Raw genomic sequence first — 27,852 nt, 5'->3', positions numbered from 1 at the left:
GCACAAAACCACACACAGCTCCTTCCAGTGACATTTATTACACGCGGGTTTTACACTGACACCATACAGGAGAGCTCCACATCTTTGCCCATCTGGGCTTTTTTTGAGGCAGAGCTCTCCAACAGGAAGGCCACGCCATCTGCAATAGCACAAAGACACCGCTCTGGTGGGACACTGCAGCATCCCAGTGGTGGTGGGGACACTAGGACGAGGCCATCAAGCAAATCCCCACGTGAAGGATTGTGGGGATGAGACCTTCTCCTCCATGCCAACCCCAAACCCAAAGCCCTGGGCATGGTAAAACAGGGACAAGAAAAGTTCCTTGCAAAAAGGGGATCTGGGAGAGGCCACGTGGCCACAGTGGCCATCGATGCTGGGCTGGCACCAACCAGAGCCTGACACTGCCAGGAGGACAAACAGACACAGACACACAGAGCCACGGCTGATGCGGTGCACTCCCTTGGGCAGAGGACAGAGGGGAAAGGAAGAAGTGGGACCAATCTTCTCCCTCTGCCACCTCTCCTGCCCATCCCTACTGAGCTGGGTGCTGGTGGTGGACCCACATACGTGCCCACACCTCTCTGACATTCTGAGATGGAGATCCTCAACAGCATCCCCACCACAGCCCTCCGTGGGGCACGACTCTCCCCACCCCATGGATTAACGATGCCTGATGCTCCGATCCCATCCCACCAGCATCACCTTCCACCCACGTTGGCTTGACATGGCACCGACTGCAGCGCTGTCCCACCTTACGGCAGTGACGTCCCTTTTGAAGCCATGAAACAGAGCTCACCCCAAGTGAGCCCAGCCTGTTGGCTGCCTCCTTCTGCACCTACTGCCCGCTGGGCTCCAGCTTTGTTTTTGCAGGGGTCGGGCACTGCGCATCCTGCCTGCCTGGGGACAGCTGGCAGCACAGCACGGAGCGCAGCACCCGCAGCACCGGCGGCCGCAGGATGGCGAAGACCCAGGGGTCAATGATGGGGTTGATGGAGAGGAAGCGCAGCGCCAGCAGGTCCCAGTCGTGGTTCTCGCTCTGGCTGAACTTGTTGACGTAGGCACAGATCTGCAAAAGGCAGAGGGGGAAAGTGACGGGGGTTTGGTGGGACAGGAGGCGGCTGGTGGAGCTTCTCAAGCGATGACGGGGAAATGAGCGCTGTCACAGCACACAGTCTGCTTCCACTGCCTTAAATCAATTTCCTGCTAATGAAAGCCAGGTCTGCGCTCTCATTTTCGCATGCTTCGCTTAGCCCTAATGCAATTAACCCAACTGCTGCTCAAGGAAGCAGTGAGCAGTGGATGAATCTCACTGAATAACCATGGGCTGAAGGCACGGGACGGAGAGGTCGCGGGGTGTGTGTCCGCCCCGGCGGTGCACCCTGACATGTGCCGACTCATAGCAGCTTATGGGGCTTCCTGGAAGGGTGACTCAGCACGCCTTACTCACACGGGGCTGTTGCCTCCCCCTCATTCCGGCACACGAGGGATGCTCGGATGCTGGGGACTATGGGGTGTGAGCATCCCTCCTGTGGGTCAGACCCATCGGGTACCACACGGGGACGGCACCCCCACAGCGCTGCCAGGCTCGGGGCTTTTGGGGAGGAAGGTCTGGTGTCTCCGTGGTGCCGTAACCTCAAGGTTCACATGTCAGGGCAGCCCATCAGAGGGTGGCTGAGAAGAGAAAGTGTCGCTTTGCTTGGTTTGAGAAGCTGCCAAAACGCAGCCTCAATGCAACCCATGCGGGAGCCAGGCAGTGGGAAAGGAAAAGCCGCTGCGTTTTGGGGCACGGCCGACATCTGCCATGGGATCCTCATCAACCACACTTTCCCACCCACCAGCCCTAAGCAGACCCCGGGGTTCCACTCCCTGAGGACGGCAGCAACCCAACCCAATGGAGCGCGTGGGCCTGTTGATGGGAGATCTCAGGATGTTGGGTCTGGATCCTGGGATGCTCGTGAGCTCCCGGCTGTCCCTGTTTTGTCTTTTCTCTCTCTTAAAACCCAGACAGGCTGGCTGGGCTGCAGGCTGCGGTTACATTCTCTCCCCCTGGGACTCTTCCTTCTGTGAGTGCAAAGGGAAGGTAGCATCCGCCTGAGCCCACGAGCACAAAATTAGTGCTGGCTGCACGCCTAACCTGAGCAGGGCTTGCTCCTAATGGGGAAAAAAAGTGGTAAAATCTCCTCCTGCAGCCATGGGCTCACACAGGTGGGTGCTGGAGATGATGGGGAGAACAGAGTGCTATTGGGGAAACAGCCTGGGGGAGCTGGAAGCAGCCCCAAGACGGGGGAGAGTGGTGCAGAGTCTGCTCATGCGTCATTGATACTTGAGATCCTCATCCAGACCAGCGCAGTGATGTTTTCCTCATCTGCATCCTTAACCCCATCTCCATCCCCAACACCATCTCCATGCCCAACCCCAACCTCATCCCCATCCCCACCCCCAACCCAGTCCCTATCCCCACCTTCCCACATCCAGCTCTGCCACGATGAGTGTCCAGCCCTTGGGCTTGGGAACCATTTGGTCCAAAAGACACGGAGTGCCTCTGTTCCATCTGCTCATCCCACTGCTGGCACTGGGAATCCCTCATTCCCTATGGATGTTGCAGACTGCCAAGAGTTTGGAGTCTCCCAAGTTTTGAGAGAAAGAAAGATCACATTGATCTCAGCCCTTACATTTAGGGCAGCAGCATGGAGCACTGCCCAGAGCTGTGGGTGCCCCATCTCTGGAGATGCCCAAGGCCATGAATGGGCCCTGGACAGACTGAGCTGGGGGGGCACCCAGCCCACAGCAGGGGTTGGAAATGGATGGTCCTTAAAGCCCCTTCCAACCCAACCATTCTATGATTCCATCATTCTACACGTCTATGAGTCTGTGATCCTGCAGGACAGGGAGAGGTGGTGGCACTCACCGTGAAGGGCAAGGAGCAGATGACGAAGGTGATGGTCATGATGGCCAGGAGCAGGAGGTGGTCGATCTCCTCGGCCATGGAGAAGATGCGGCGGCCGCAGCCCCCCACCACTCGCGGCTGCTCCAGCGTGGCCAGCCGGCGCGTCCTCTGCCCGCGGCGATGCATGCAGGCCAGGTTGGCGATGACGCTGAGGTTGCACAGCAGCACCGAGAGGATGAGGAAGAGCAGCAAGGTGGCGTAGAGCAACGAGAAGGTGACGTGCAAACCGGCCGCCTTGTGCCGGCCGTCGTCCATGCGCATCTGGATGAAGCACCAGGTGCCGGGGCAGTACTGCACGTAGCGCCCGAAGCCCAGCAGGGGCAAGGAGCAGAAGGCGGCTGAGAAGGTGTAGATGGCCGGGAGGGCCACCAGGCCGGCACGGGGGCTGAGGAAGCGCTTGTAGAAGTAGGGCCGCCCCAGGGCCAGGCAGCGCTCCAGAGCCATGGCGAAGAGGACGAGCATGGTGGCGAGGCCGAAGAAACTCATGGCGAAGCCGAAGTAGAGGCAGATGTGCCCACCCCGCCCCAGGGCGTTCAGCGTCAGGTTGCGGTGGTAGGAGGCCAGCACGAAGGGGCTGACGGAGCAGGTGCCCAGCAGGTCGGTGACCACCAGGGCCAGCACCAGGACGTGGAACAGGGACGGCGGGTGGGCGCGGGGCGGGCGGCGGCAGCGCAGCAGCAGCCCCAGGGCCAGCAGGTTGCCCAGCAGCCCCGCGGAGAACATCAGCGCGCTGACCAGCGGCCGAGCCCCGGCCGCCAGCGCCTCGCCGTGCCCGCACGGCTCCCGGCCCGTCCCGTTCATCGCTCCGCCGCCGCCCGAATGCCGTGGCCGCCCGCCCGCCGCCCGCTCCGCCCCGCCCCGCTCCGCCCCGGGGCCGGGCTGCGGCTCCAGGGGGTCCGCGCCCCCGGGGGTGGCGGGGAAGGGGGTTGTGCGGGGCGGGACGGGCCGCCCGGGGCGATGGGAGCGTGGGGGAGCGGAGACCCCCGGAGCTGGTCGGGGAGCCCCGAGGTGCGGCACATCCCGCAGACGGGCTGAGCCCCAGCGCACCGCGCGTCACGGTGCTGAGCGTGGGTCTCCGTTACCGGGGAGTCCTGGTGCTGAGCTGGGGGTGTCGGCGAACGGCGAGCCCTAATGTGGATCTGGGAACCTAAGGCTCGTTTAGGAGCCCAGGCTCGCTGCGATTCCCAGTGCCGGTGTAGGAGCCCCAGTGCTGAGCTGGGAGCCACGACACGGTGCTGATTTGGGAGCCATGACAGCACTTAGTGTGGATCTTGGAGCTTCAAGGCACAGCGCACACTGGTGCTGATGTGGGAACCTTGGTGCACGGTACACCCTGGTGCGAGTTTGGGAGCCTCGGGCTCACGGTGAGCCCCAGTTGTGGTGACACTGAAGGAGTCCCAGTGCACCTTGAGCCCCAAGGATGGGAGCTGTCGGCTCACCATGAGCCCAAATGCTGATTTGAGAATCCCAGGCTCACAGCAGGAGCCCCAGTGCACGCTGAGTACCAGCGCTGATTTAGGAGCCCCAGGCAGACACCAAGCCCCAGTGCCAGCCCGAGGTGTGGGACAGTCTGTGGGGGATCCCCAGCTGTTGGAGATGGGACCTCAGAGCCCAAAACCGTGTGGGTGTTGCAGGCTCCAAAGCCCACAAAGTCCTGAGAGAAAAAGAAAGCCAGGATTGGGCTGGGCACTGCTGGAGGGATCCCATGGGCCCAACCTCTCCCCACCTTGGGATGGAAACAGAAGACTTTTGAGGTCCCTTCCAATTCAACCCATTCAATGACGGCTCGGGTTGGGCTGGATGGAGCCAGGCTGGATGAAGTCCTGGGCAACCTGATCTGGTGGAGAGCACCCAGCCCATGGCAGAGGTGGGGCTGGGGGGCCTGTGAGGTCCCTTTCAACCCAACCAACCAACTGTGATCCTATGTTCCTGTGGCTCTTGGAACCTCCAACCGTGGATCCAGCCCAAGCAGAGATGAGGCAACCCCTTATCCATACCCCAGTGGTCACCCCAGTGCCCCTTGGTCCCCGAAACCCAACGATATGCAGTAATGCCAACCAGCTTCCCATGGGCACGTCGCTGTCTGCCACACACATCTTCATTGCTGTGTGTTTCAAGTTCCCTTTGCCTTTGGTAACAGGAACTTCGTCAAGGAAATATGCTGAAGGCAAACTCCAGCGCCGGGTGAGCTGCGGTTTCTGACAGCACCTTCACTTCCGACGTGGCTTCATTCGGTTCCCCAGCAGACCCATAAGGATCGTTGAGTCCAATCCAGCCCCGCACAGCACCGCAACAAATCAGACGGTAAATGCTGGGCGAGCGGTGCCAACCCACGGGGCGAAGCATTACGAGCAGCAGCGCTCCCATGGGGGCAGCTCCCACCCCCCCCCCGCCGCTCCGTACCGCAGCCTGGGCGCTCCTGGAGCCCATTTTCCCGGCGTTAATGGAGCCTTAAATACCCACGTGGGCTTCGGGCTGCTCAACCGGCACTTCCCTCTGATGGGATATTTGTGCGATCCCAGGGAAATCGCTGGGTTTGTCGGTTTGTTTTAATGAGCTGCACGGCAGGAACGGCCCGATTGCTACGGCCATTTCTTGGGAAGCGTTTGTTTTCCTCCTCCCTCTCCCATGTTTATCCCCAGGATAACAAGGAGCACATGTCTCCCCACAGCTGTTGGCGTGGCTCTCCCTGGGCTGTCCCACTTGGAGGAGCGCCCCGGGCTTGTCGGAGCGCTGCAGGAATCCCATAGAAACTGTGGGGCCGCTCATTGCGCGCTGCAGCCCGTCCAGGCACGTGGGGAGCGGCTGAAAAATGCGCCCGGGCGATGGAACGGGACACGGACAGAACGAGCTGCTGGGAAATGAGCTTCGGCAGCGCCGCGCATGGATGGAGTGAGATGGGAGAGATGGAACGGGCTCAGCTGGGGGGCGGAGGGGCTGGAGGGGAGGGATGGGGGCAGCGGGGACGCGGTGAGCACGGCAGCGCTGCCACGGGTCACCTCCAGCAGCACCGCGTTGTGTTCACACGGGTTTCTTCTTCCAAATGCAATATTGGTTTGACAACAAAAGTCAACACTGCGCGGAGCTGGCGGGGCACGGCTGCACCTCACAGGGCTGGATAAACACAGGAAGAAGTACGGCCCCAAGGACGCCGTGTGGATGGGGATGGTGGCTGCCCTCATGTTTTGTCCTAAACTTGTCACTGGATGCAGCACCCAGGGAGGAAATGGGGCTCTCGCTGTGAGGATGCTTTGCCTGCACGCCGCAGCACCGGGTGATCCATCCCAGGCTCTGCTTTTTCTCTCCATAGCTGCTCTTGTTAACGGGCTCATCATAAATCCTGGATTAAAATCCCTGCCGTGAGACGGGCACCGTTTGGGCAGCACAGACAGACACAGCATCAGCGCTGGGGGGACCTTGAGCCCTGAGCTCAGGTGGGGATGGGACGGTGCACCCAGTCTGAGCCCTGCGGCATTGACCCCACGGGGACGGCTCAGGGACAGCCCGGGGAACAGCTTGGGGACATCCTGGGGACAACTTGTGTACAGCTCAGGGACACCTCAGGGGCATCTTGGGGACATCTTAGAAACACTCTGGGTGCAGCCTGGGGACAAGTGGGGGACACCCTGGATACATGTCGGGGACACCCTGGGTAGAGCTTGAGGATAATCCCTAGGGCAGCTCCCAGGGGTAACCCATAGGCACGAGGAGATGGCGCCGGGCTCTGAACCACCTTTATTCCGCACGGGGTGGCACACGTCCCTCCTCCCAGCACGTCCCCGTGGCACTGCCCCACGGCACAGCACCACCCCAAAGCCAACGACCCCTACGAGCATCCCCAGCGCCGGGTGCTGCTCACACCGCACTAAGCGCTGCTGCGTGGCAGCGTTCACAGTTCTCCAGGCACCCCCCAGGGTTCCTATCCCGGGGACGGGGCACACGCTGTCCGCTCTCCGTCACCATCCGGGCGCTGTCACCCGTGAGTCCCCGAGGCCGACGGCTCGTTCCTGGCTCCCGCAGCTCCTCCAGCGCTGCGCTCAGGGGAAGACGAGCTGCGGGCTGCCCGGCTCACGCCATCCCAGGGGACAGAACTGCCCGTCCCCCCCCGGCCCCGTGCTCTTCAGCGTGCCTCGGCGGGAGCCCAGGCGGCGGCACAGGCGGCGCACGAAGAGGCGGAAGACGGAGGTGCGGAAGATGATGAAGACCCACGGGTCCACGATGGAGTTGACGGAGAGGAAGCGCAGAGCGCTGAGGTCGGCGTCCTCGTTGAAGTCGGCGGCGAACGCCCCCATGTAGGCACGGACCTGGGGAAAATAAAGCAAACAGGAGATGCAGCAGCATAGGAACCGTCCTGCGGCTTGGGGACAGTTCAGGGACAATTTGAGAACACCCCAGGGACAGTTTGAGGACACCCCCAGAAGAGTTTGGTGCCAACTGGGGGACACCCTGAGAATGGCGTGGGGACGCGCTGGGGACACCCAGTGGACGATCTGGGGACAGACTGGGGATATCCGAGGGGCAGCTCGGGCACAACGCGGACACGGCTCAGGGACACACTATGGACAACTTGGGGGCAGCTCAGGAATAAGTTGGGGACATGCCAAGGACATCCTGGGGACATCTCGGGGACACCATGGCCTCCTGCGGGACACCCATAACCCCATAAAAGAACAAAGGGAAATATCTGCTTTCCCCAGGTGTGGTTGGAAGGGACCTCAAGGATGGGGTGGGTTTGGGGGGCAGTGGGGGGTCATCAGTGGGAATGATACAGCGACCCCCTGGGGATGGACAAAGCAGGGAGAGGTATTTCAAGGGGTGAAAGCGATGAGGTGACCTCCCCAGCGTGTCTGGGATAGGATTGAGGGTGATGGGGGGGTTGTTAAAAAGGGGCTAAAGCAGTGACTGGGCTGCACAGGGAGGGGGTGGCAGTGGGATAACCTGACCTCCTCCTCAAAACGAGGCGGTGCTGATGCGGGGGTTATTCCAAAGTGGTGAAAGTTATGACTTGATCCCAACTTGGCACCTCTGAGATGGGAGAGGGGGGAGGGAGGGGATGAGGCGATGGGGTTTTATTCCATAGGAGTTAAAACACTGAACGAATGGATCAGACACGAGGTGGTGCTGGGGGTCTTCTGAGGGGGCTACGCAATAACCTGACCCTCTAGGATGGGATGGCAGAATATGGGGCTCGTTCCAAGAGGATTAAAACAAGGACCTGACTCCTTCTGACAGCTCCGGGATGGGGTGATGATGATGGGGGGGGGGGTCATTAAAAGGGATTAAAGCAATGAGCTGAGCCCTCCCCCACCGCCAATAGGGGCACCAATAGGACAGAGTGATGTTATGGGGGGTTATTCCAAGGGGATAAAGCAATAACCCAGCCCTCTGGGACAGGCTGACAGTGGAGTGGGGGGGCACTAAAGCAAGAAACCCCCCTGACACCCTGAGGTGTGCATTGCGGTGCTGGGGGCCAAGCAGTGACACGAACCTCACCCCCCCCCACAACACACACACCAAGGCACCGAGCCACGCCAGAGAGCACGAACACAATGTGACCCCCTGCAGCAAGTGGGGACGGGGCTGCGCCAAGCCAGGGGGACAACGGGGGGGGGGGGGGAGGCGAGTGAACTCAAACGGGGCGAGCGAGTTTTCACGTCGGGGGGGCACAGCAGCGCCGGGGCGATGGAGGTGATGAAGCGGGGGGGGCCGGGGAGGTTGGGGGGGACACGCAGCGTACTCACGATGAGCGGCAGCGAGCAGATGGTGAAGAGCGCGGTCATGAGCCCCAGCAGCACCAGGTGGTCGAGCTCCTCCATGCGCGGCGGGGCCGGGCCGGGGGGCTGCGCTCCGCGCCGGGGCTGCCTGCGGGCCATGCCGTACAGCTGCCGCATGCTGCACACGTTGCAAGCCGCGATGGCCAACACCAGCACGCCCAGCACGCTGGCGTACAGCACGGGGAAGCCCAGCTGGCTCGGCCCGCCGCCCGCCATGCGGATGAAGCACCACGTCCCGGGGCAGTACTGCATGGGAGCGCCGAAGCCGAGCAGCGGCAGAGCGCAGAACAGAGCGCACAGAGCGGCGCCCAGCGCGCACAGCATCGCTCCCCGGCGCCGGGTGACGTGCCGCCGGTAGAAGTACGGGTGTCCCAGCGACAGCCAGCACTCGGTGGCCATGGCCAGCAGCAGCAGGGTGGGGGCCAGCCCGAAGAACGCCATCAGGAAGGCGAAGAGTTGGCACAGCGCTCCCGGCTCGCTTTCCCCGCGGCCGCCCGTTCCCAGCTCGCTCAGGCTGCGGTTGTAGGCGTAGGCGGCCAGCACGATGGGGCTGAGCAGGCACTTGCCCAGCAGGTCGGTGACCGCCAGCCCGCTCACCAGCACGTAGAAGGCGGAGACCCGCGGAGCGCGGCCGGCGGCGGAACGGGAGCGCCGTCGGTGCTGCCCCAAGAGGAGCAAAGCCAGCACGTTGCCCAGCAGCCCGGCGGCGAACAGAGCCGAGCTGGGCACCACCGACTGCCCGCTGGCGATGAAGCGGCTCTCCCGGCAGCGGTACCCATCGGCCGCCATCCGCCCGCTGTGCGGCACCGCCGCGGAACGCCCCGGGAGGAGCGGCGGGAGGGGACGGGGAGCGGGGCGGGCACTGCGTGCACCCGGCCGGGGGAGGGGGGGAAACGGGGGACGGGGGTGAGGGTGGGGACGGGAGCTGCGGTGTAGGATCCCGAGCTGAGGGGGAGGCGTGAGGATCAACGAGTCCGGCCGCTGGGGAGAACGGAGGGCTGAGCTCTTATGGGTGCGGGGTGGAAGGCAGGACGTGAGTCCCTGGGGGTTGTAGGTAAGGGGGGTAGAGATGAGTCCCGGGGGTTATCGGGTGAGGGCTGAGCTCCTGGAGGGGTTATGGGATAAAGGACATGAGCTGCATCCTTAGGGGGGCGGGGGGGGTTTGTTGGGAAGGGGGCAGAGATGAGTCCCGGGGGGTTTGTGGGGTAGAGGGTAAGAGCTGAGTCCCGCTGCAATTATGGATAGAAAACCGGGGCTGAGCTCCTGGGAGGCTTGTGGGGTAGAGGACAGAGGTTGTGTTCCTGCGGGATTATAGGTGAGGGTGACTTAGTTCTGGGATGATTGATGGGGTGGAGGACAGGAGGGGAGTCCTAGGAAGTCTGGAGGGGCTGTAAAACAGAGGAGAGCAGAGTCTTTGGGTTCCGGGTAAGGGATGTGGGGATGAGCTCCTGGGGGAGTAATGGGGTGTAAGACATGAGCTGAGTCCCTTGAGCATTGTGGGTAGTGGGTCACGGCTGGGTCCCGGGGTGGTTATGGGTAGTATGGGAAGTTATGGGTGTAGGGCTGGTGCTGAGCGCAGTCACTCTGCTGGGGTAAGCACAGCTCCTGCCCTCACCCCATCACCCCCACCCACACCTTTCCCACCCCACATGCTGCCATGGGGTGGTACCACTGCTCAGACCCCATGATGGCCCTCCAACCTCTCCAGCAGCACACAGCCACCCCATAGGGTGGGAAACCCCATAGCACCTCTTCCGAGCAGAGCAGCACTTCCCAGCCACAGCAGCTCGCGGGGTGCATGTGGTGGTGAATAAGCACCAAACTGCACCATCTGCTCTCAGCCCCCGCTGTGGTGCAGCACAGGAAAGCATCTCTCTGACAGTGGGGCTGGGAGAGGTGATGAGCCAGAGTGAGCACAGCATGCTGGCATTGAGTGGAGGTGCATTCCTCGTCAGACTGAGACCTGCCTTCAGCCATCAGCCCCTGTGGGATGGAGAGCAGAGGATCCAGAGAGCAGAGGATGCAGCGTGCAGAGCATGGCTTGTGAAGGAATACAGCGTGGGACACTGATTTGTGGTGGCAGCCCTTCCTCCTGGTCCTCCAGCCTTGGAATGCTCAGCTCTTGCAGATGGACATGTGTCAGTGTTTGGCTTGGCTATGGGATGGTGGCATCAGCCCAGCACCATTGTGGGCCATCCCTTCCTTTGACAGGCACATCACCAGGAGCAACACAACCCTCGGGTGGCCCAAGTGTCACCCTGTCACTGCTGAGAAGTTCCTCACCAGATGCACAGAGACAAACTCAGCACAAATTTTTCACTTGGGGAGAGAGGAGGAAGAGAAACCTTGATGTAACACAGCGCTTCTCAGAGCAGGCACCACCCTAAAGGACACGGGGACACGGCACAAGAGGTGGGACAGCGATGGGGACCGCCCCCATCTGGGATGGAGAGCTGATTTTTGGGATCGTGTTGCCTCCTTCCCATCTCATCCTTCCCCATCCCCTCCGATCCCATCCCACCCCATTATCACAACCTCAGACTCACCCCGTTTCCCTCTCCAAGTGCAACATGCAGCCAGATGCTGTTTTAGCTCTTTGGGTGCATTCGTTCTGACAGCAGTTGTTTGGGGGGGGGGCGGGGGAGGGGGAGGAATTGAGAGGGAACAGTTTTGAGAAAGTCCCATCACCGCTGATGACGAAGCTCTGCTCTTCGTCACGCTTCCGATGCGGTCCTGCATTCCTGGAGGAGAAACGGAGGGGGGAAAAAAAAAAGGATGAAAACAACCCAAAGCGGAAGAAAACGGCGGCACGCCGCAAAACTCCCGAGCCAAATGAGCTGGAAAAACTCAGAGCATCCGGGAGGAATGTCGGGGCTGGTTCCAAGGCTCACATCGACCCCACTGCCTGTCCCAGAGGGAGCCCCGGGGATCCGCCTCCCACTTCTCCCCGTCGGCGATTTCTCGTCCTCCCACTTCGGGATTGTTTTCTTGGTCTCCAAAGATCCCAAATCAGAGCCCATCTGCCCTGGAGGGTTCTGGCAGCGGCTGTGCGGTGAGCAGCTGTGTTGGCAGCACGGTGGATGCTCACATTGAGCAAACACTGCCGGGATGGGGCGAGCACGAAGCATCCCCGCAGCTGCCCCATAGCCGGGATTGTCACGCAGCCCTCCGCTCCCCGCACACTCTGTTTGGGGCAGGATGCCGCTCATGCTGAGCTCCCCTCGCTGCGGTGACGCTCCGAGCGTCGTCCCAGAGCCCACGGAGCAAACTGGGAGCGGCTCCAGGGGGTCCCTGTGCCCCCTCATCCCAATTCCCAGCCATGCGGGTGTCCCCGTGCGCCTCGGGTGCCCGTGTCCCCACGGGTTCGGTGACCGCACTGATGCTCTCTGAGCCGTGGGAGACGCGGGCGGGGGGAGCTGCGATGGGCTGGTTGGGGTCAGGGTCACCGAGTGTGTAATGGATGTGTCCTTGTGTCCGTCCGTGTGTCCGTGTGTCCGTGCGCGGGCAGCAGAGGGCAGCAGCACCGCGAGGGCGAGGGCACAGCACCGACACCGCCCCGGGGGCGCGGCTCTTCTTCCTCCGCTTTGTTGGGTTTTTCTTTTCCCGTTTTATCCGTTTTCCTTCTTTTTATTTTCTATTTTCTCTCTGTTTTTCTCTTTTTTCTTATTCTCTTTTTTTTCCTTCTTTTTCCCCCCCTTTTGGTTTTCTTTTCTCTCTTCTTTTTTTCTCTTGTCCTCTCCTCTCCTCTCCTCTCCTCTCCTCTCCTCTCCTCTCCTCTCCTGCTCACTCTCCTTCCTTCCTCTTCCTCTCTCTCCTCTCCCTCTCTCTCCTCTCCTCTCTCTCTCCTCTCCTTCCTCTCCTCTCCTCTCCTCTCCTCTCTCTCCTTTTCCTTTTCCTTTTTCTTTTCCTTTTCTTTCCTTTTCCTTTTCCTTTTCCTTTTTCCTCCTTTTATTTCAATTTAGCCTCTTTTTCTTTTCCTCTCTTATTTCACCCTCCCTCTTCACCCCACCCCATATCTCCTCCCCAGCTGCCATTCCTGCCCTATTCCCCCCCCCCCTCCCCCCACCAGCCCCAGGCACGGCTGCTGACCCAGCACATCACTCTGATACCCCCCTGCACCTCCCGCACCCGCTCGGGTCCACTTCTATGTCCCCAAGCCAGGACTCCGTTCCCTGCATCCCCACTCAGGGCAGGGGCTGCGCTGCGCCCTGCCAGCACTCGGGGACAGCAGCTCGGGGACAACGCGGAGGCACCGCAGCCAGGAAAATGTGGCTAAAGGCAGAACTGCTCGGAGAGAGGGGAGACAAAGGCAGGAAACCGCTTCACTGCTCGGAGGGGGCGGATTGCGGGGCTGCTTACCCGGAGCGAGCGGGGTCAGAGTCCCAAGGAGGTGATGGATGGGATGGGATGGGATGGGATGGGATGGGATGGGATGGGATGGGTTGGGGGTTTGGGGACAGCTCTGGTTTGGGGCCATTTGGGCACCATGCTCGTGGAGCACCTCCCAGGGTGTGTGCAGCCCCATTCTGCGCGGTTTGGGGCGTGAATGCCCTGGAATAGGATCCCAAATCTGCAGGAGAGGGTCCTGGGCAGTGCAGTGCACACCCAGGGCACGGCCACACCAACGTGCTGATATACCCAAAAGCTGCACACACTGATCTTGAGTGCAAACCCATCCAGACAGCTCTGCCAGCACCTGGAACCCCTTTAATAGGGAATCTGCAGGAGAGAGGACCAAATAAGGGCTGGGGATAACCTTGTGGTGCTCATCCAACAGCTGCAGCCTCACATCAGTGTTCAGAGAGAGGAAGGAAGGAAGGAAGGAAGGAAGGAGAGCCCAAGAGGTGGAAATAAGAAATGAAAATTAAAAAGCTTTTATCTTTCTTTGTGTCTTAAAATACACTCTAAAACCAGGCGTGCTCACTGTGTGCTCCCAGGACAAGCTGTCCCTCAGTGCTCAGGGATGAGATACCTCAGTTGGAGCACGTGGGCTTCACCCTGAACAGGGGAACAGCTGGAGGTGTGGGTGGAAACATCCAGCATGCAGATAGCCAGGAGTGGGCTGTGGGTGGGAGCAGGGCTGTCCTGGTGCTGCTGGGGGTCTTTTGTGTTACTGGGGCTGCTGGCAGCACAGGAACACGGAGGAGGGGCCAGGTGAGGAGATGGGCACAATTCTAAGTAGCAAGACCCAAATCAACAGGAGCTGCTCCCAAAAATGGGCATCCCGATGGCTGGTGACATGGCTGTGGCAAAGCAGGACTCATGGTGTGGCCTGGAGGAAAGATGCTCTGAGGGTTCTGCCACCCAGGTCCTGGCTCATCCCATACAAGTGCCATCGCTGTGGTTGCAGGGACAGAGCTGTGTATCCCAGGAGAGCTGAGCATTTCCTGCCGCTCCCTCCTCTCCACACGCTCTGCAGCCTCGATTGGAGGTTGCTGGGATTTCCTGCCCCACAGCCCCCAGCCCGGCCTTCCCCAGCCCTTCCCCTTCCCCTTCCTCAGTCCCCAGGCAGTGCTGGTCGGGCAGAGGGAGGTTGGGTGGATGTGGTGGGACCCAGCCCCTTCCTGCAGAGCATCCTCCAGCCTCGGCACATCTGGTTCTGCACAAGGCAGCAGCTGCTTGTCTCTTTTTTTATGCCCAGGCTATGGGAAGTGCTGCCCCCCTGCCAAGGGCTCAGCCACATGGAAGCAATTACAGGGATCGGTCACCATGAGCCTCTCCTCCCCTACAATGTGATATGGGTGTGAGCAGATCATCTCCATCCCTGTCCACAGTTTATCTCCATCCTCATCCACAATCTTGTTCCCATCCCTCATTTTCCACCCTCAACTCCATCTCTTCTTCATCTTCATCCCCATCCCTGTCTCTGTCCCCATCTCTCTTATCCTGTTCCAAACTCTATCCCATCCCCATTCCCACTTCATTCCCATTCCTCTTATCCCATCCCCATCTCTGTTCCCACCCCTCTTATCCTATCCCCAACTTCATCCCATCCCCACCGAGGCAGGGAAGAATACCCTCACACTGGAGCTCCATCTGCCTCATTTTTATCCATAGGTACTCCCAGCCACATAGTGCTGGTTTTGCCAAGGGGGGGATGAAAAGCCCCTTTTAGCATCCTAAGGACTATGGGAGAAGCCAAGCAGCCCCCTGCCCCAACAGAGGAGCACTGAGGGCCACAGGCCCCTCGGCACAGGACATCCCTGGCTGGAGAACAGAGACACAGGTGGGAACCTCCTGGTGCCAGCTGCAGCTGATGGCATTTTCCCCTGTGAAATGTTCATTATACAAACAAAAGTGGACTTTCAGGGAGCAGAACTGCCAGCTGGGCCCAAATGTTCCTCTTGCCCCTTTCCATCCATCTCGGAAAATGCTCATGGCTCCACTGTGGGGTTAGAGAGCATAAGGCTGAGGTCCTAAGTCAATTTTCTCCTTAAAAACACATTAGTAGCCAAACGTGAAACAGCTGTGGACACCAGCTGCAAACCATCCCCTGTGGGTCTTGGGGGGGGCGAGGCTGAATTCGACCCCTGCAGGGTTTGGGGTGCAGGGAGGGGAAGGGTTGGGGGTCTGCTGCCCCTCTGGGTGTTCCTTAGGTATCCTGGGGTGCACGGGAGCTTGGGGAGAAGCCCTCTCCTTTGCACCGGGAGCCGCTGGGAGGCTGTGGAGCACATCCAGCTGGCCGTGCTCGCTGCCTTAATGGTTTTCCAGGGCCAAGGGGAGGCGTTCCCCTCCGGGTTGCCGGCAGTTCGGGATGCAGCCCGATATCACCCCAAAGCTCTGGGATCTGCTCATCCCAATGGGTGCGAGCTGGATGCGGGACGTCGGTTCTCACTACGACCTTCGGGATGGCGGGCCACTATGAAACGGCCCCACTCCTGCCGTGGGACAAGCGGAGGGAGCCCCGCTGCTCCCCCACCGGGGACTTCCCATAGGGGATGTGCCGCCGTGTCTCCCCTCCCCGTTATCTGTCCCCCCGTTCCGTGCCGTCCCCTCTCGCCTTTCGGGACAGATGCGGCGCCGCGTTGGCCTCTGGCCAGGGAAGCGCTCCAGGGCGATGCGCGACATTTGTTTGTGCACTTCCAGCTTTTCCTTCCCCCCCCTCCCCGCCGCTCTCCTGGGGACACGGAGTCATGTTTCTGCCCGGCTGCGGGGAGCGGAGGGAAGAGAGAGGCCGGGGCCCCCCGGCCCCAACTGGCGGCAGTCCCGGCTCCGGGGGCGGCCTGGCGGTACCCGGCCCGGAGGGGGGGGATGGGGATGCGGGAAGGGGAGAAGGGAAGCCTGGACGGGGGGGTGGGGGGTGCACAACCCCGGGCCGGATTTTGGGGTAAGCCCCCATTGGTTGGCCCCGGGCTCCGAGGACCCAATGGAAGCGCGGCCGCGCTTTGAGCCCGCCCCGCCCCGTCCCGTCCCGCCCCGCCGGCTCCGGTCCGTCCCGTCGGGTCCGCTCGGCTCCGTTGCGCTGCGCGGGATGCGGGCGGTGCGGGCGCTGCTGGCGGTGGCCGCGGTGGCGGCGGCCGTCGCGGCGCTGCCCCGATCGGAGCTGCTGCCCTACGGGGCGGCTCACGGCGACGGTCGGCTGCGGCACGGAGACGACGAGAGCTCCCCCGGAGTGCTCCTGCGGCCCCCGATGCGCCTCTACGGCCGCGTTGCCCGCCGCCTCTTCGTGAGTGCGCGCCCTCCCTCCCTTCCTCTCTGTCCCTTCATCTCTCTTCCTTCCATCAGTCGCTCCGTCCCTCCGTGTCTCCCTCCATTCCTCCACCCTTCTGTCAGTTTCTCCATCCTTCTGTCCCCCTCTTTCCATCTCTCTCCTTCCCTCTCTTTCTGTCCCTCCCTCCATCCGACCACCGCCCCCTTTCTCCCCAGCCCTTAACACCCACGTTCCCCATTCCCTCTTCTCCCCAGCACCTCTACACGTGTCCTTTCTGCACCCACACATTCCTACACTCCTCTCATTCTTTCCATCCCCTGCCCACCCCGTGCGTCTCATCTCCATCCATCGTCCAGGCCTTTCCCCTCCCTGCATCCTACCCGACCCTCCTCCTGTAGGGAACAAGGAGCCCTTTTCCCCTTTCCCCTGCAGCTGTTCCCTGCCAGCAGCTGCCTCTGGCCTTGGAGCAGCCTGAGAGGTCTTTGTTTGGGGCCACGCGGCCTCGGGGCTGTCAGCACCGTGCTGCTCAGGCTGACACATGGGACAGAGGTGACAGCAGGAGGGCAGTGTCCCCTCCCCAGCTCCCCAACCCCCTGTGCTGCTCTCCTCACAGGTGGGCACCAACGGGGTCATCTCCAGCCAAGATTTCCCAGGTGAAACCCAATATGTGGACGACGACTTCCCGACAGATTTCCCCGTCATCGCTCCCTTCCTGGCCGACCTCGACACCTCCGGGGGCAGAGGGGACATCTACTACAGGCAGGACCACACTCCAACCGTGCTGGAGTGGGCAGCGGGATACGTTCACGCTGCCTTTCCCTACACCACCGGCACCTTCGTGCCCAGCAGTGCCTTCATTGCCACCTGGGAGGACGTGGGAGCCCACGGGGAACCCCCTGCAAAGGTGTGGTTGGATGCTCAGTGTTGGGTCCGGCTCACGGAGCCATAGAACCACGCAGGCACAGAATGGTAGCGCTGTAGGGTTGTGGGGTCATAGAACTGTGGAAATCACAGCACTGAGTTGAAGGGGCCTTCAGTGGTCGGCTGGGATGGGTTGGGAGGCAGAGCTCGTCCTCTTCGCTTGCTTGTAGCCCTTGGGTTTGTCTGTTGGCGCGGCGATGCTTTGGGGAGCGGTGTTGCATTCCTCACCCCGCTGCTGATAAGGCTCCTGCGTAGGCAGATCCACAGCGCTGCCTTTCTATGCTGGAGCTCCCTCCAGAAATGTGGGGTGGGAGCCAACGACCCACACGGTGACGGTGACGCTGTGCCACCAGCAGCCCATCCCCACATTGGGGCCCTTCAGCAGCGGAACAGGGAGAGCTGCACGCAGGCGAGGAAGCCAGCGGGGTTTGGAAGGAAGCAGAGCACATTTTTTCCTCTTATTTAAAACTTGGGAAAGCAGCTGAAGAAATGCCATCGGAGGCCTCGCAGCGACCCTGCGGACAGCAGCAGCGCAGCCGCATTTTCTTTGCCTAATTGTTTTCTTCCTTTCCAAGCAGTTGGATCAGGGAGTGGAGTGGCTTGATGGAAACTTTGCTTTAGGAGCACCAAAATCCACTTGGTGCATAACCTGCACCCTTAGCAAAAACAGCTGGGGATGGCCCCAAAACCCGCTTTTTTCTCCCCGTTCTGTGCCACCCTCCAGCTCACCCTGGTGCTGAGGGCTGAGCTGGCATCAAGGATTTGCTTCTTCTCTCTCTGTGTCGTTCAGTGCCAGCTCATGGCTGTCCCCAGGGCCGATGCGTCACCCCCCCATAATGCGTGGGGAAGGAATCCGCCCCGGGGGGGGTCTCACCCTCAGCCTTTTGGCTGCCTCTGCGGGGTCTGAATGCCCGAGTGTGAGCTGACAACGGGGCTCTTTGTGCCCCTGCTGCTGTGCGTGTGCCCTGCACTGCAGTCCTGGATTCTCCACTGGCTAGTTGGGGTTGTGTTCGCCCCCGTGGCCCCTCTGCCTTATTCAAGGCTGGCACGGCCCCAAGCCTATAGCACAACCATAGGGAAGGCAGGAGCACGTGTGTGTTTTTTCCAGAGGAAACCGAGTGATATTTGTTCTCCCATAGGAGTGCAGCTGTGGGTTTTCCTGTGGTGCTGGTGGGAGGTGGGGTTGGGCAGGATGGAGAGATGGGGATGGGAGGAAGGGGACATGCAGGTGCCTGGGGTGCAGCCAATGGGCTGTCACCCCGCTGCATGGCAGCTCCAAGGGGTCTCTCCTGGAACGTGTCTACAAGGCAACAAAGGGCTTTTTGGAAGAGCAGTTCTCCTGTTTGCATGCATGTTTGGAGTGTTATCACATCCCCAACTCCTCTTTTGGAGGGTGCAGGGCATTCAGGATGCTCTGCTATGGGGTTGACACTGGGGACATGGTTAGTGGGCATGGTGAGGATGGGTTGATGGTCGGACTCAATGTTCTTGGTGGTCTCTTCCAGCCTTAATGATGCTATGATTGTATGATCTCTCCATCCTCCTGGCAGCTCAACACATTCCAAGCCATTCTAGCCTACAATGAGGAGGACACCTATGCCATCTTCCTCTACCCTGAGGGTGGCCTCCAGTTCCTGGGCACGCGGCCCAAGGAGTCCTACAACGTGCAGCTGGAGCTGCCAGCCAGGGTGGGCTTCAGCCGTGGGGACGGCGACGATGGGAAGCGAGAGGGGCACTCATACAGCGTGGCCAGCAGCCAGCAGGAACTGCAGCGGCTCGAGCAGTGAGTGGGGTTGGGGGACAGGGAGCAGCCCCATTCCTTGGAATAAGGGCTTGGGGACCTTTGGAGTGCCCACATCCCCTACAGTTGCGATGCGTGTGTCTGTGCAGGGAGAGCAACGTGGGGGTGCCTGGAGTGTGGGTTTTTCACGTGAGCACCCTGGAGGATGTGGAACCGGGGGATGGCCCCGGTGCAGCGCTGAGTCCCGCTCCCCATGACGCTGGTGACACCTTGGTGCACACTGAGCTTTTGGCCCAACCTGTCTCGAGGACAACATCACCACATCCGCACCCTGCGCTGCTCAGCATCGTCCCCTCGGGGCTGCCTGCTTCCCCACTGGGGCAGGAATGGAGCCCCAGGCTGCGCTCCATTGGGGACGCTCCACAAGGCCACCCCGTGTCCTACAGCTCCGGGCAGCATGGAGTAGGTGTGGAGGAGGACGTGCACTTTAACACAAATGGTGAGAATGGCCTCTTTGTTGTAAGCTCACCTCTCCCCATGTTGGCACTGCTGGCACCTCACGAGCTCCCTGAGCCCAGACTGGGTGCCCAGGAGCTGTGGCCTGGTGCCTGCAGGCAGTGAGCCCCAACCCACTCTGTTTCTCCCCAGTGTTCACCTACAGCGCGGGCAGCAGGGAGACGTGTGCCCAGCACCACGGGCGCTGCTCCCCACACGCCTTCTGCACCGACTATGCCACCGGGCTCTGCTGCCACTGCCGGGCCGCCTACTACGGCAATGGGCGGCAGTGCCTGCCTGAAGGTACGTGGGGTGGGCAGCATGGAAGGGGCGTGGGGCACGGGGATGTGTGGCCGATACCAGGGCTGTTCTGTGTCTCCACCCAGGGGCCGTGCACCGACTGAATGGGAAGGTGAGTGGCAGCCTGGTGGTGGGTCAGACGCCCGTCCGCTTCCAGGACGTCGACCTGCACGCCTACATCGTGGGCAGTGATGGCAGAGCCTACACAGCCATCAGCGGGGTGCCCATGCCCGCTGCCCGTGCCCTGCTGCCCCTGCTGCCCCTCGGGGGGCTCTTTGGGTGGCTCTTTGCCCTTGAGGAGCCCGGCTCTGAGAATGGCTTCAGCATTACTGGTAAGCAGAGATGGGGTATGGGGGCTGTGGTGTAGGGGTTGAGCTTTTCCCCATTGCTCTGATGGATACAGCTCTTGGGTTCAGCTCACTGTGTGTCACAGACTGCTGGGTGTAGCAGAGAGGTTTGGGGTTGTGCTCCCTGAAGCATTACAGCCAAATCCTATTCATTCCCCTTTCCTGCCTAGGTGCCGAGTTCACCCAGTACCTGGAGGTGACTTTCTACCCTGGGGAAGAGCAAGTGCGCATCACTCAGACAGCCGAAGGGCTGGGGGCAGACAATTACTTAAGCTTGAGGACCCACATTGAGGGCCAGGTGCCTTTTGTCCCAGAGAACAGCAGTGTCCACATTGCTCCCTACAAGGAGCTCTACCACTACTCCAGCTCAGGTATGAGCCGTGCTCCATGTATCCCATTATTTTTGGCCCTGTCTTTGATTTCTCTTATGCTGTCTATATGTTCCCCATTTGGAGCAGCCCCCACAAAGTTGTGGGTGCCCCAGAGTGTTGGAAGTGGCTCTAAGATCCCTTCCAATCCAACCCAACCCAGCCCTACCCCATCCAACCCTACCCAATCCAACCCAACCCTACTCATCCCCACCCAGCCTTACTCAATCCAACTCAACCCTACCCAACTAACCCAACCCATTTCCTGACTCCATGTGATTCTGTGGTTCAAAACACCCCATCCCCATCACAGTTTCCAACATCTAAGACATCCTCCAGTCCTGAAGCCCATTTTCTGTCGTTCCCTTTGCAGCCGTGACATCCTCTGCTCACCACAACTACGTCCTCACCTCGGGTTCCACCAACCAGACCTTGTCCTACCGCCTGCATCAGAACATCACAGTGACGGGCTGCCCACACGCCCGCAGCCGCCTGCCCAGCATCCAGCAGCTGAGCGTGGCACGCGCCTTTGCCCTCTACGATGGCACTGAGCAGGTCCTGCGCTACGCCCTCACCAGTCGCATCAGTTCATCCCATGGTGAGCATGGGAGATACCTGTTTTGGATGGAGTTAATTTTATCTCAGCATTGTTTTGGTGCTCATGACCCTTTTTGCTGCTCAGGTGATGCTGAGGTGCCTCTGGTGAACCCGTGCCATGATGGCACACATGCGTGCGAGGAGACGGCGCGCTGCCAGCCTGGCACGGGGCTGGGGTACACATGCGAGTGTGCAGCCGGGTACCGTGGGGACGGACGGGGCTGCCAAGGTGAGGGGGGCTGCGTGTGTGTATGGGGCTCGATACATCCCCTTCTTTTGGGGTGCTGGTCAGAAGAGCTGCTGGTGAGTCACAAGGGAAACTGAGGCAGCAGGTCTGGGGAGTCCTAGAGGTAGCGGAGGGCTGGAGGTGACCAAGAAAGCTGGGAGGAAGGGGCAGCCATGGGATGAGCAATTTGGGGCAGGATGGCCAAAGCACCCAGACCCCAAAACTGGGGGCTGTATTGGGTGCCCCACCACCTCCAGGTGCACGGTGTCTCTCCTTCCTGCAGATGTGGATGAGTGTGAGGAAGGCCTCAGCCAGTGCGGCCCCTTCTCTGTCTGCCTGAACGTGCCGGGCAGCTACCGGTGCGAGTGCCACAGCGGCTACCAGCCGGCTGCAGATGGGCACGGCTGTGTGTGTAAGTGCCAGCCTCACCATGTGGGGCACCACAACACCCACCCCAGCACCCCACGGGGCTCTCCCCATCCATCTTTGTGTCCCCACAGTGCTGACCCCTGCAGCTGACCCCTGTGAGGCTGGGAGGCACCCCTGTGCTCCGAGGGACCGGGCGCGCTGCCTGCCCCGCGCTGGGGGTCAGCCTGCCTGCGAGTGCCTGCCTGGGTACGCCGGCGACGGCCGCGTCTGCTCTGGTACGGGCAGGATGGCCGGTGTGGAGGGGAGATGCTGTTTGTGCTGCCCCATCTGACTGTGTCCTGCCTTGCACAGATGTGGATGAGTGCACCCTAAACCTGTGTCACCCTGCTGCCGTCTGCTACAACACACCAGGCTCGTTCTCATGCCAGTGCCAGCCCGGCTACGAAGGCGATGGCTTTCAGTGCACGCATGGTAAGGCTGCAGTGCACATCCCCATACCTCAGTGTGGAGTCCCTATCCTCACTGCTGCTGCTTTGGATTTGCCAGCAGCACAAAGCAGCACGCAGCGATTGACGCCGTGTGAGCACGAGCAGCTGTACCCACGGACACCAGGACACGTGCCGCAGTGTGATGAGCAGGGCAGCTACCGGCCCCTGCAGTGCCACAGTGGCAGTGGGCACTGCTGGTGTGTGGACTCCTCGGGGCAGGAGATCGCTGGCACCAGGACAGCAGCGGGCAGCACGCCACCACGCTGCGGGAACCCAGGTGGGTGCTGCATTGCTGAGCTCAGCATGTGCGGATAAGGGGTCAGGTCCTTCAGCATCTCTATAGGATCAGCTGAGGGGGTGGGGATTGGGTCCTTTGGTATTTCTATGGGATCAACAGAGGGTGTGGGGATCAGGTCCTTTGTCATTCTGTTGGCACCAACAAAGAGGATGGAGGGATATGTCCTTTGGCATTTCACTGGCATCTCTATGGGATCAGCAGAGGGGATGCAGGTTGCATCTTATGACGCTTTGTTGGCATCTCTATTGGATTGATGGAGGGGATGGGGTTGAGTCCTTTGGTATTCTGTTGGCATCTCCAAGGGATCAGTAGAGGAAATGGGGATTGGATCCTTCAGCATCTTCTTGGCATCTCTATGGAACTGGTGGAGGCAATGAGAGCTGGGTCCCTGGGCATTTCCCTAGCATCTCTATGCGATTGATGAAAGATGATCCTTTGTTGTTTTGTTGGCATCTCTCTGGGATCAGTAGAGGAAATGAGAATTGGGAACTTCAGCATTTCATTGGCATCCCTATGGGACTGGCAGGCATGTAGATGCTGGGGCAAAGCCTGTCAGGCTGCACGGTTCTGCTGTGGGACAGAGGGGGCTGAGTGGGGGCTGAGCCCCTGCTGCTGTCATGGCCTTGACCACCAGCAGAGTGGGACAGGGCAAATGGAGGGGACCCTTTGCAGGTGCTGCCAAATGGCTGGGCATCTCCTGAGTCATTAGGGCCCCCTGGCCCATGGGGTTATAGCAGCACAAGGTGCCCGGCTCCAAGCTGCCCTCCTGTGTGCTGGAGGTGTTTCTCTGCCAGCAGGTTCCTCCCAGCAGCTGACACCATGTGAGCACGAGCGGCTGTACCCACGGGCAGTGCCACCGGGCCCCTCACCCGTGGGCAATGGCCATGTACCACAGTGCGACGAGCAGGGCAACTATCGGCCCCTGCAGTGCCACGGCAGCACCGGGCACTGCTGGTGTGTGGACTCCTCGGGGCAGGAGATCGCCGGCACCAGGACAGCGCCGGGCAGCACACCGCCACGCTGCGGGAACCCAGGTGGGTCCTCCCCACAGCATCCCAGCCTCGTCACGGGAGCACCCGTTAAGGAGCAGCAGCTCCAGCGAAGCCTCTGCATGCAGGTGGGTGACAGTCACTATTCCTGTGTCAGAGCCGTCGGAGCGTCCCCCAACCATGTGTGAGCGCTGGCGGCAGAGCCTGCTGGAGCACTACGGCGGCAGCCCCCGCGGCGACCAGTATGTGCCACAGTGTGATGCACAGGGACACTTCACCCCACTGCAGTGCCATGGGGACAGCGGGTACTGCTGGTGTGTGGATGAGAGCGGCAGGGAGATCCAAGGCACGCGCTCAGAGCCCGGCAGCAGCCCCCCACCATGTAAGAGCTCTGGGACCCCGCGCCCCTAGTGCCATCTGCCCTGGTGCACTCGGGGCCATCTCTCCCCTTGTCCCCTCCATGCTGTGCCCAGGTCTCCCCAGCATCGCACCGCCCAGCATCCAGCCCTCGCCACGTCCCGACGTGTCCCCACCGGCCGCAGGGACCTTCCTGCTGTATGCCCAGGGCCAGCAGATCGGATACCTGCCACTCAACGGCACGCGGCTGCAGAAGGAGGCGGCCAAGACCCTGCTCTCCCTGCATGTAAAGTATCACTGGGAATGGGGTTGGAAAGGGGATTTGGGGCTGCTGGAGGTCACAGTGTAGGTTGGTGGCCAAGTAGCAGAACTCTCCAAGAATTCGCTTTTTTCCTTCCTCTGACTCCTCTGGGAATGCGTCTGTTCCAGCCTGGCCAGCCTGATGGAGAGAAACTCCCCTGCACGCTGGGAAGCGATACTCAGCTTGCCAAAATCCCCTCCCCTGTGCTGTTGGTGATCCTTGGGCTGCCCTGGCTGTTGCAGAAATCCCTCCTTGAGTCCAAGGGTTTCAGTCCCAGCTGGATGTGGGTGTGTGTCTGCAGAGGCTGCCTTGGAGCCCTGCTGCAGGGGTCAGTGGGAGGATCACAGCGGGAGCCCAAAGAAGGATTTTGCTAGGGAAAAGGGATCCGAGCATCAGTCCCCATTGCTGCACCTTGCAGCATGCTCCAAATGCTGGCTGTGGGATGAGGGTACCCACTGAGGACCACTCAGTGATGGTCCAGGCAGGATCTCACTGTGTCTCTTGCAACCCAGGGCTCCATCGTGGTAGGGATTGATTACGACTGCCGGGAGAAGGCAATCTATTGGACTGATGTGGCTGGGCGAACCATCAGCCGAGTAAGCCTGGAGCCGGGCGCTGAGCCAGAGACCATTATCAACTCAGGTGTGTGCACACTGCCTGCCCCAGGACACCCCTGCTGGGTCCGTCCCCGATTGTCCCCACTGGGACTCTGGCTTTGGGGACGGCAGTGGACCAGGATCCACATGTCCCCATCGCCGACCACCTCTCCCCTCCCACAGGGCTCATCAGCCCCGAGGGGCTGGCAGTGGATCACCTCCGCAGAGCCATGTTCTGGACTGACAGCGGCCTGGATAAGATCGAGCGAGCGCAGCTGGACGGCTCAGAGCGAAGGGTGCTCTTCGACACCGACCTCGTCAACCCTCGGGCCATCACAGTGGACCCCGTCCGAGGGTGAGACCCTATGTCTGCAGGTTCTGCAAGGCTCTTTTAGGATGGCATTTGCTGAAGTTGCAATAGGAGTCATGTTTAGGGGAAATGCTTGAGGTTACAACTGGGGCAGCTTATTACCCCTTCCAGTATCAAGACCCCATGCTGACCGTGGGAGCAGCTCTCCCCCAGTGCACACCCTGCAGGAAGGACTGGCTCCGTTCCCCCTCTCTCTCCTTTCATTTAATAATTCAGGGTTTGGCTAAACCTGCTGTTTCAGTGTCGGGATTAGTTTTAAAAGCTTTGAAACAGAGTGTTTGAAAACACAAGCCGTGCCCCTAGGGTGCTGTTGCAATACAGAACGTGCTACTCCTAAGGCTCACCCTCGTCTAGAAGCTACAGTTTGGGTCGTAAACAAGTTTGACATCATTCTGGTTTTCTTTTAGTGATTTTTCAGCTCAAATAAAGATCTATTCCAGGCAGCAGAAGGGAAAAACCAGACCTCCCTCCTGATAAGAACCAGCGCTGTAGAGAAAGCCAGTGTTCTCCTTCCTGTCCTTACTGTTGCGTGTCCTGTTTGCTCACTATATAATTATCTCCCAAGCAACCTTTACTGGACGGATTGGAATCGAGAAGCACCGAAAATCGAAACCTCCACCGTCAGTGGAGCCAACAGGAGGGTGTTGGTGAACAAGGACATCGGGCTGCCCAACGGCCTCACCTTCGACCCATTCTCCAAGCTGCTGTGCTGGGCAGATGCAGGTAAGTGCACTGAGGATGGACCAGATGACTCCACTAAGTGGGGAAACCAGCTCAGCCTTTACCCGTTGGTACCTGCACTCCACTCCATCCCCTTCCACTGTGCTGGTCCAAAAGACTTTAAGTGTGACTGGGTTGGGGGGGAGATTTGCAGCTTCTGCATCCTTGAGCTGAGAAGCTGCTGCAAAATTAATGGATACAGCGAGTGTGTGTTTATTTGCTTGCATGGCCTGGTAACCTTCTTGCTTTTGACAAGGAACGAAGAAGCTGGAGTGCACATTCCCTGATGGAGCAGGCAGACGCATCATACACAACAACCTCAACTACCCCTTCAGCATCATTAGTTACGCCAGTCACTTCTACCACACCGACTGGAGACGGTAAGGGGAGAAAACCCACTGCAGAAGGGGGAAAACAAGTGCTGCCCTGAGCCTGAAACCTCATCAGAATCCTGGCCTTAGTCCTCTGCAATGCTACGCTGGGCAGCAGCCGCTTGTAAAGCTTCCTTTCTGCTTAGAACAAACAGTTGTTTAGAAACAACTCCATCTTCCTGGGAGGGAAAGAAATAGGGCGGCTGTTTCTTCTAACTAGAACTTGGCCCGGGGTTTTGAATCCAGATGAAGTGAAAGAAAAGATGCTGTCCTCAGTTGTTCCCTCTCCCCACCACCAATGGCATCGGGGTCATCAGGACCTCGCCTCTATTCCCACTCCAGCTGGAAGCTCTCAAACTTCAGTCACATCTCAGCAGATTATAACAAACACTCCAGTGCTGGCCGCACTTGGATGAGGCTCTCGGGGAGATAATCTCTCCTTGGAAGGCTGGCTCTGTGATTCTGCGTCACCCGCGTGCTGAGCGAGCTGCACACACAAGTGGTGGAGCACATGTCTTTTGATTTGTTCTGTAGGTGTTCAGCCCTCTCTTTGTAGCTGCCTCTGTCCTTAACTGCACGCAGTGGGGTCCACACACAGCTCTTTTTCCTCTATCCACAGTGATGGTGTGATTGCTGTCAATAAAGAAACCGGCTCCTTCACGGACGAGTATCTTCCGGAGCATCGATCACATCTCTATGGAATCACAGCAGTTTATCCCTACTGCCCTGGAGGTAAAACTCAAGAAAGCCCAACCCCTTTCTCTTGCCTGTTAGATGGCAGACAAGCTAAAGAGATCAATTTCTCTCCGCAGCAAGGAAATAGCAATGACAACTTCACACCTAAAAGGACCTCAGACCCAGAAAACTACCGCTGCATACAAGGAAGGGGGAAGCCCTTCACCAAGGCCAATGAAGCAACCTTCCGTCCTGCAAAAGATTATGTGGTTTTGAAGTTATACCTCAGGTCTTTACTACTGTATTATTTTTTTTTTAAAGTGAGAAGTAATGATACTAGAAGAAATGGTCCTGTGAATCTTAAAGCCATTCCTCTTAATTCTTGCTTACGCAAGCAAATTTCAAGTGTAGTTTTCTGATTCAAATGCTTGATTTTATTGGAAGAAGAAGGGATTGGTTTTTAATGGCACGACAATCTGACCAGCAGGTCCTTTTACCCCAAAATAAGCACAAATGGGAAGTTTGGGATGCAGTATCTTGCTGGATTTAAGTAACCCACAGCCCTGAAGACAACTGTGTATCTTCCAAAGTTTCCATATCTGTTTCCTTCAGAACAGGTTTGTGACACAGCAAAGGTGCTGAAGCTTTTCCAGAAGCCAGTTCTGTATTTTCAACACTGCCTCGATGCATGTCTTTTAGTATTTATATTAGAAGAATATGCTAGAAGAATTGATCTGTTCATGCTTGTTGGTCCGCCAAGTGCCTTTGCAGACCTACCCACCATAGACCAATACACGTCCAGAAATACACTTTAAGTTGCTATGCTTCACTTTTTCTAGGTTATTTCATTAATTGAATAAAATGGTTATGTTTACTTTTGGATTTAGTTTTTAAATGTTTCAGCCATAGGGCAGGCTACAGGGAAGCAACGAGCAAGGCAGGAACAAGCTG

At 59.5% G+C, this 27,852-nt stretch overlaps 3 protein-coding genes across 5 annotated transcripts; 1 reads left to right on the top strand and 2 right to left on the bottom strand.

Moving 5' to 3' along the window:
* Positions 1 to 19: 19 nt before the first annotated feature.
* LOC107315535 (prostaglandin E2 receptor EP2 subtype) lies at positions 20 to 5,716 on the bottom strand. Its single transcript, XM_015865984.2, is given in 6 exon segments — positions 20 to 1,066; positions 2,909 to 3,871; positions 3,874 to 4,103; positions 4,106 to 4,224; positions 4,453 to 4,601; positions 5,651 to 5,716. Coding segments are annotated over 6 exon segments (1,758 nt in total). The 3' UTR covers positions 20 to 835.
* A 943-nt stretch (positions 5,717 to 6,659) lies between these two features.
* On the bottom strand, positions 6,660 to 9,579 carry LOC107315533 (prostaglandin D2 receptor). Its single transcript, XM_015865982.2, has 2 exons — positions 8,689 to 9,579; positions 6,660 to 7,251 (listed from the first exon to the last, which is right to left on the bottom strand). Exons 1-2 carry the CDS (start codon positions 9,508 to 9,510, stop codon positions 6,985 to 6,987), a joined length of 1,089 nt encoding a protein of 362 aa, XP_015721468.1. The 5' UTR covers positions 9,511 to 9,579; the 3' UTR covers positions 6,660 to 6,984.
* A 6,596-nt stretch (positions 9,580 to 16,175) lies between these two features.
* NID2 (nidogen 2) lies at positions 16,176 to 27,775 on the top strand. 3 transcript variants are annotated; one of them, XM_015865958.2, is made up of 22 exons: positions 16,176 to 16,387; positions 16,986 to 17,276; positions 18,844 to 19,076; positions 19,184 to 19,533; positions 19,683 to 19,832; positions 19,916 to 20,161; positions 20,347 to 20,547; positions 20,918 to 21,142; positions 21,227 to 21,370; positions 21,651 to 21,779; positions 21,868 to 22,011; positions 22,088 to 22,207; positions 22,286 to 22,501; positions 23,320 to 23,556; positions 23,669 to 23,893; positions 23,985 to 24,154; positions 24,682 to 24,811; positions 24,949 to 25,120; positions 25,701 to 25,858; positions 26,112 to 26,235; positions 26,846 to 26,958; positions 27,039 to 27,775. In XM_015865958.2, exons 1-22 carry the CDS (start codon positions 16,193 to 16,195, stop codon positions 27,047 to 27,049), a joined length of 3,984 nt encoding a protein of 1,327 aa, XP_015721444.1. In that variant the 5' UTR covers positions 16,176 to 16,192; the 3' UTR covers positions 27,050 to 27,775. The 3 variants fall into 3 exon arrangements, with proteins under 3 accessions (XP_015721444.1, XP_015721443.1, XP_015721445.1); XM_015865957.2 differs by having other exon boundaries at positions 16,177 to 16,387; positions 22,283 to 22,501; XM_015865959.2 differs by lacking the exon at positions 23,320 to 23,556 and having other exon boundaries at positions 16,177 to 16,387; positions 22,283 to 22,501.
* Positions 27,776 to 27,852: the final 77 nt, after the last annotated feature.

Source organism: Coturnix japonica, chromosome 5 (genome assembly GCF_001577835.2).
Source record: "Coturnix japonica isolate 7356 chromosome 5, Coturnix japonica 2.1, whole genome shotgun sequence".
Taxonomy (NCBI): Eukaryota; Metazoa; Chordata; class Aves; order Galliformes; family Phasianidae; genus Coturnix; species Coturnix japonica.
The sequence above is the reverse complement of the archived record's forward strand: the minus strand, read 5'-3'. Positions and strand labels throughout refer to the sequence as shown.

What these genes read in the sequence shown, in the direction of transcription:
- NID2 (XM_015865957.2), top strand. Translation starts at nt 16,193, where the DNA reads ATGCGGGCGGTGCGGGCGCTGCTGGCGGTGGCCGCGGTGGCGGCGGCC. An exon ending in GCGTTGCCCGCCGCCTCTTC is followed by an intron (nt 16,388 to 16,985) that starts GTGAGTGCGCGC and finishes CTCTCCTCACAG; the next exon opens with GTGGGCACCAACGGGGTCAT. An exon ending in AGAGACCATTATCAACTCAG is followed by an intron (nt 24,812 to 24,948) that starts GTGTGTGCACAC and finishes CCCCTCCCACAG; the next exon opens with GGCTCATCAGCCCCGAGGGG.
- LOC107315533 (XM_015865982.2), bottom strand. Translation starts at nt 9,510, where the DNA reads ATGGCGGCCGATGGGTACCGCTGCCGGGAGAGCCGCTTCATCGCCAGC. An exon ending in TCTGCTCGCTGCCGCTCATC is followed by an intron (nt 7,252 to 8,688) that starts GTGAGTACGCTG and finishes TATTTTCCCCAG; the next exon opens with GTCCGTGCCTACATGGGGGC.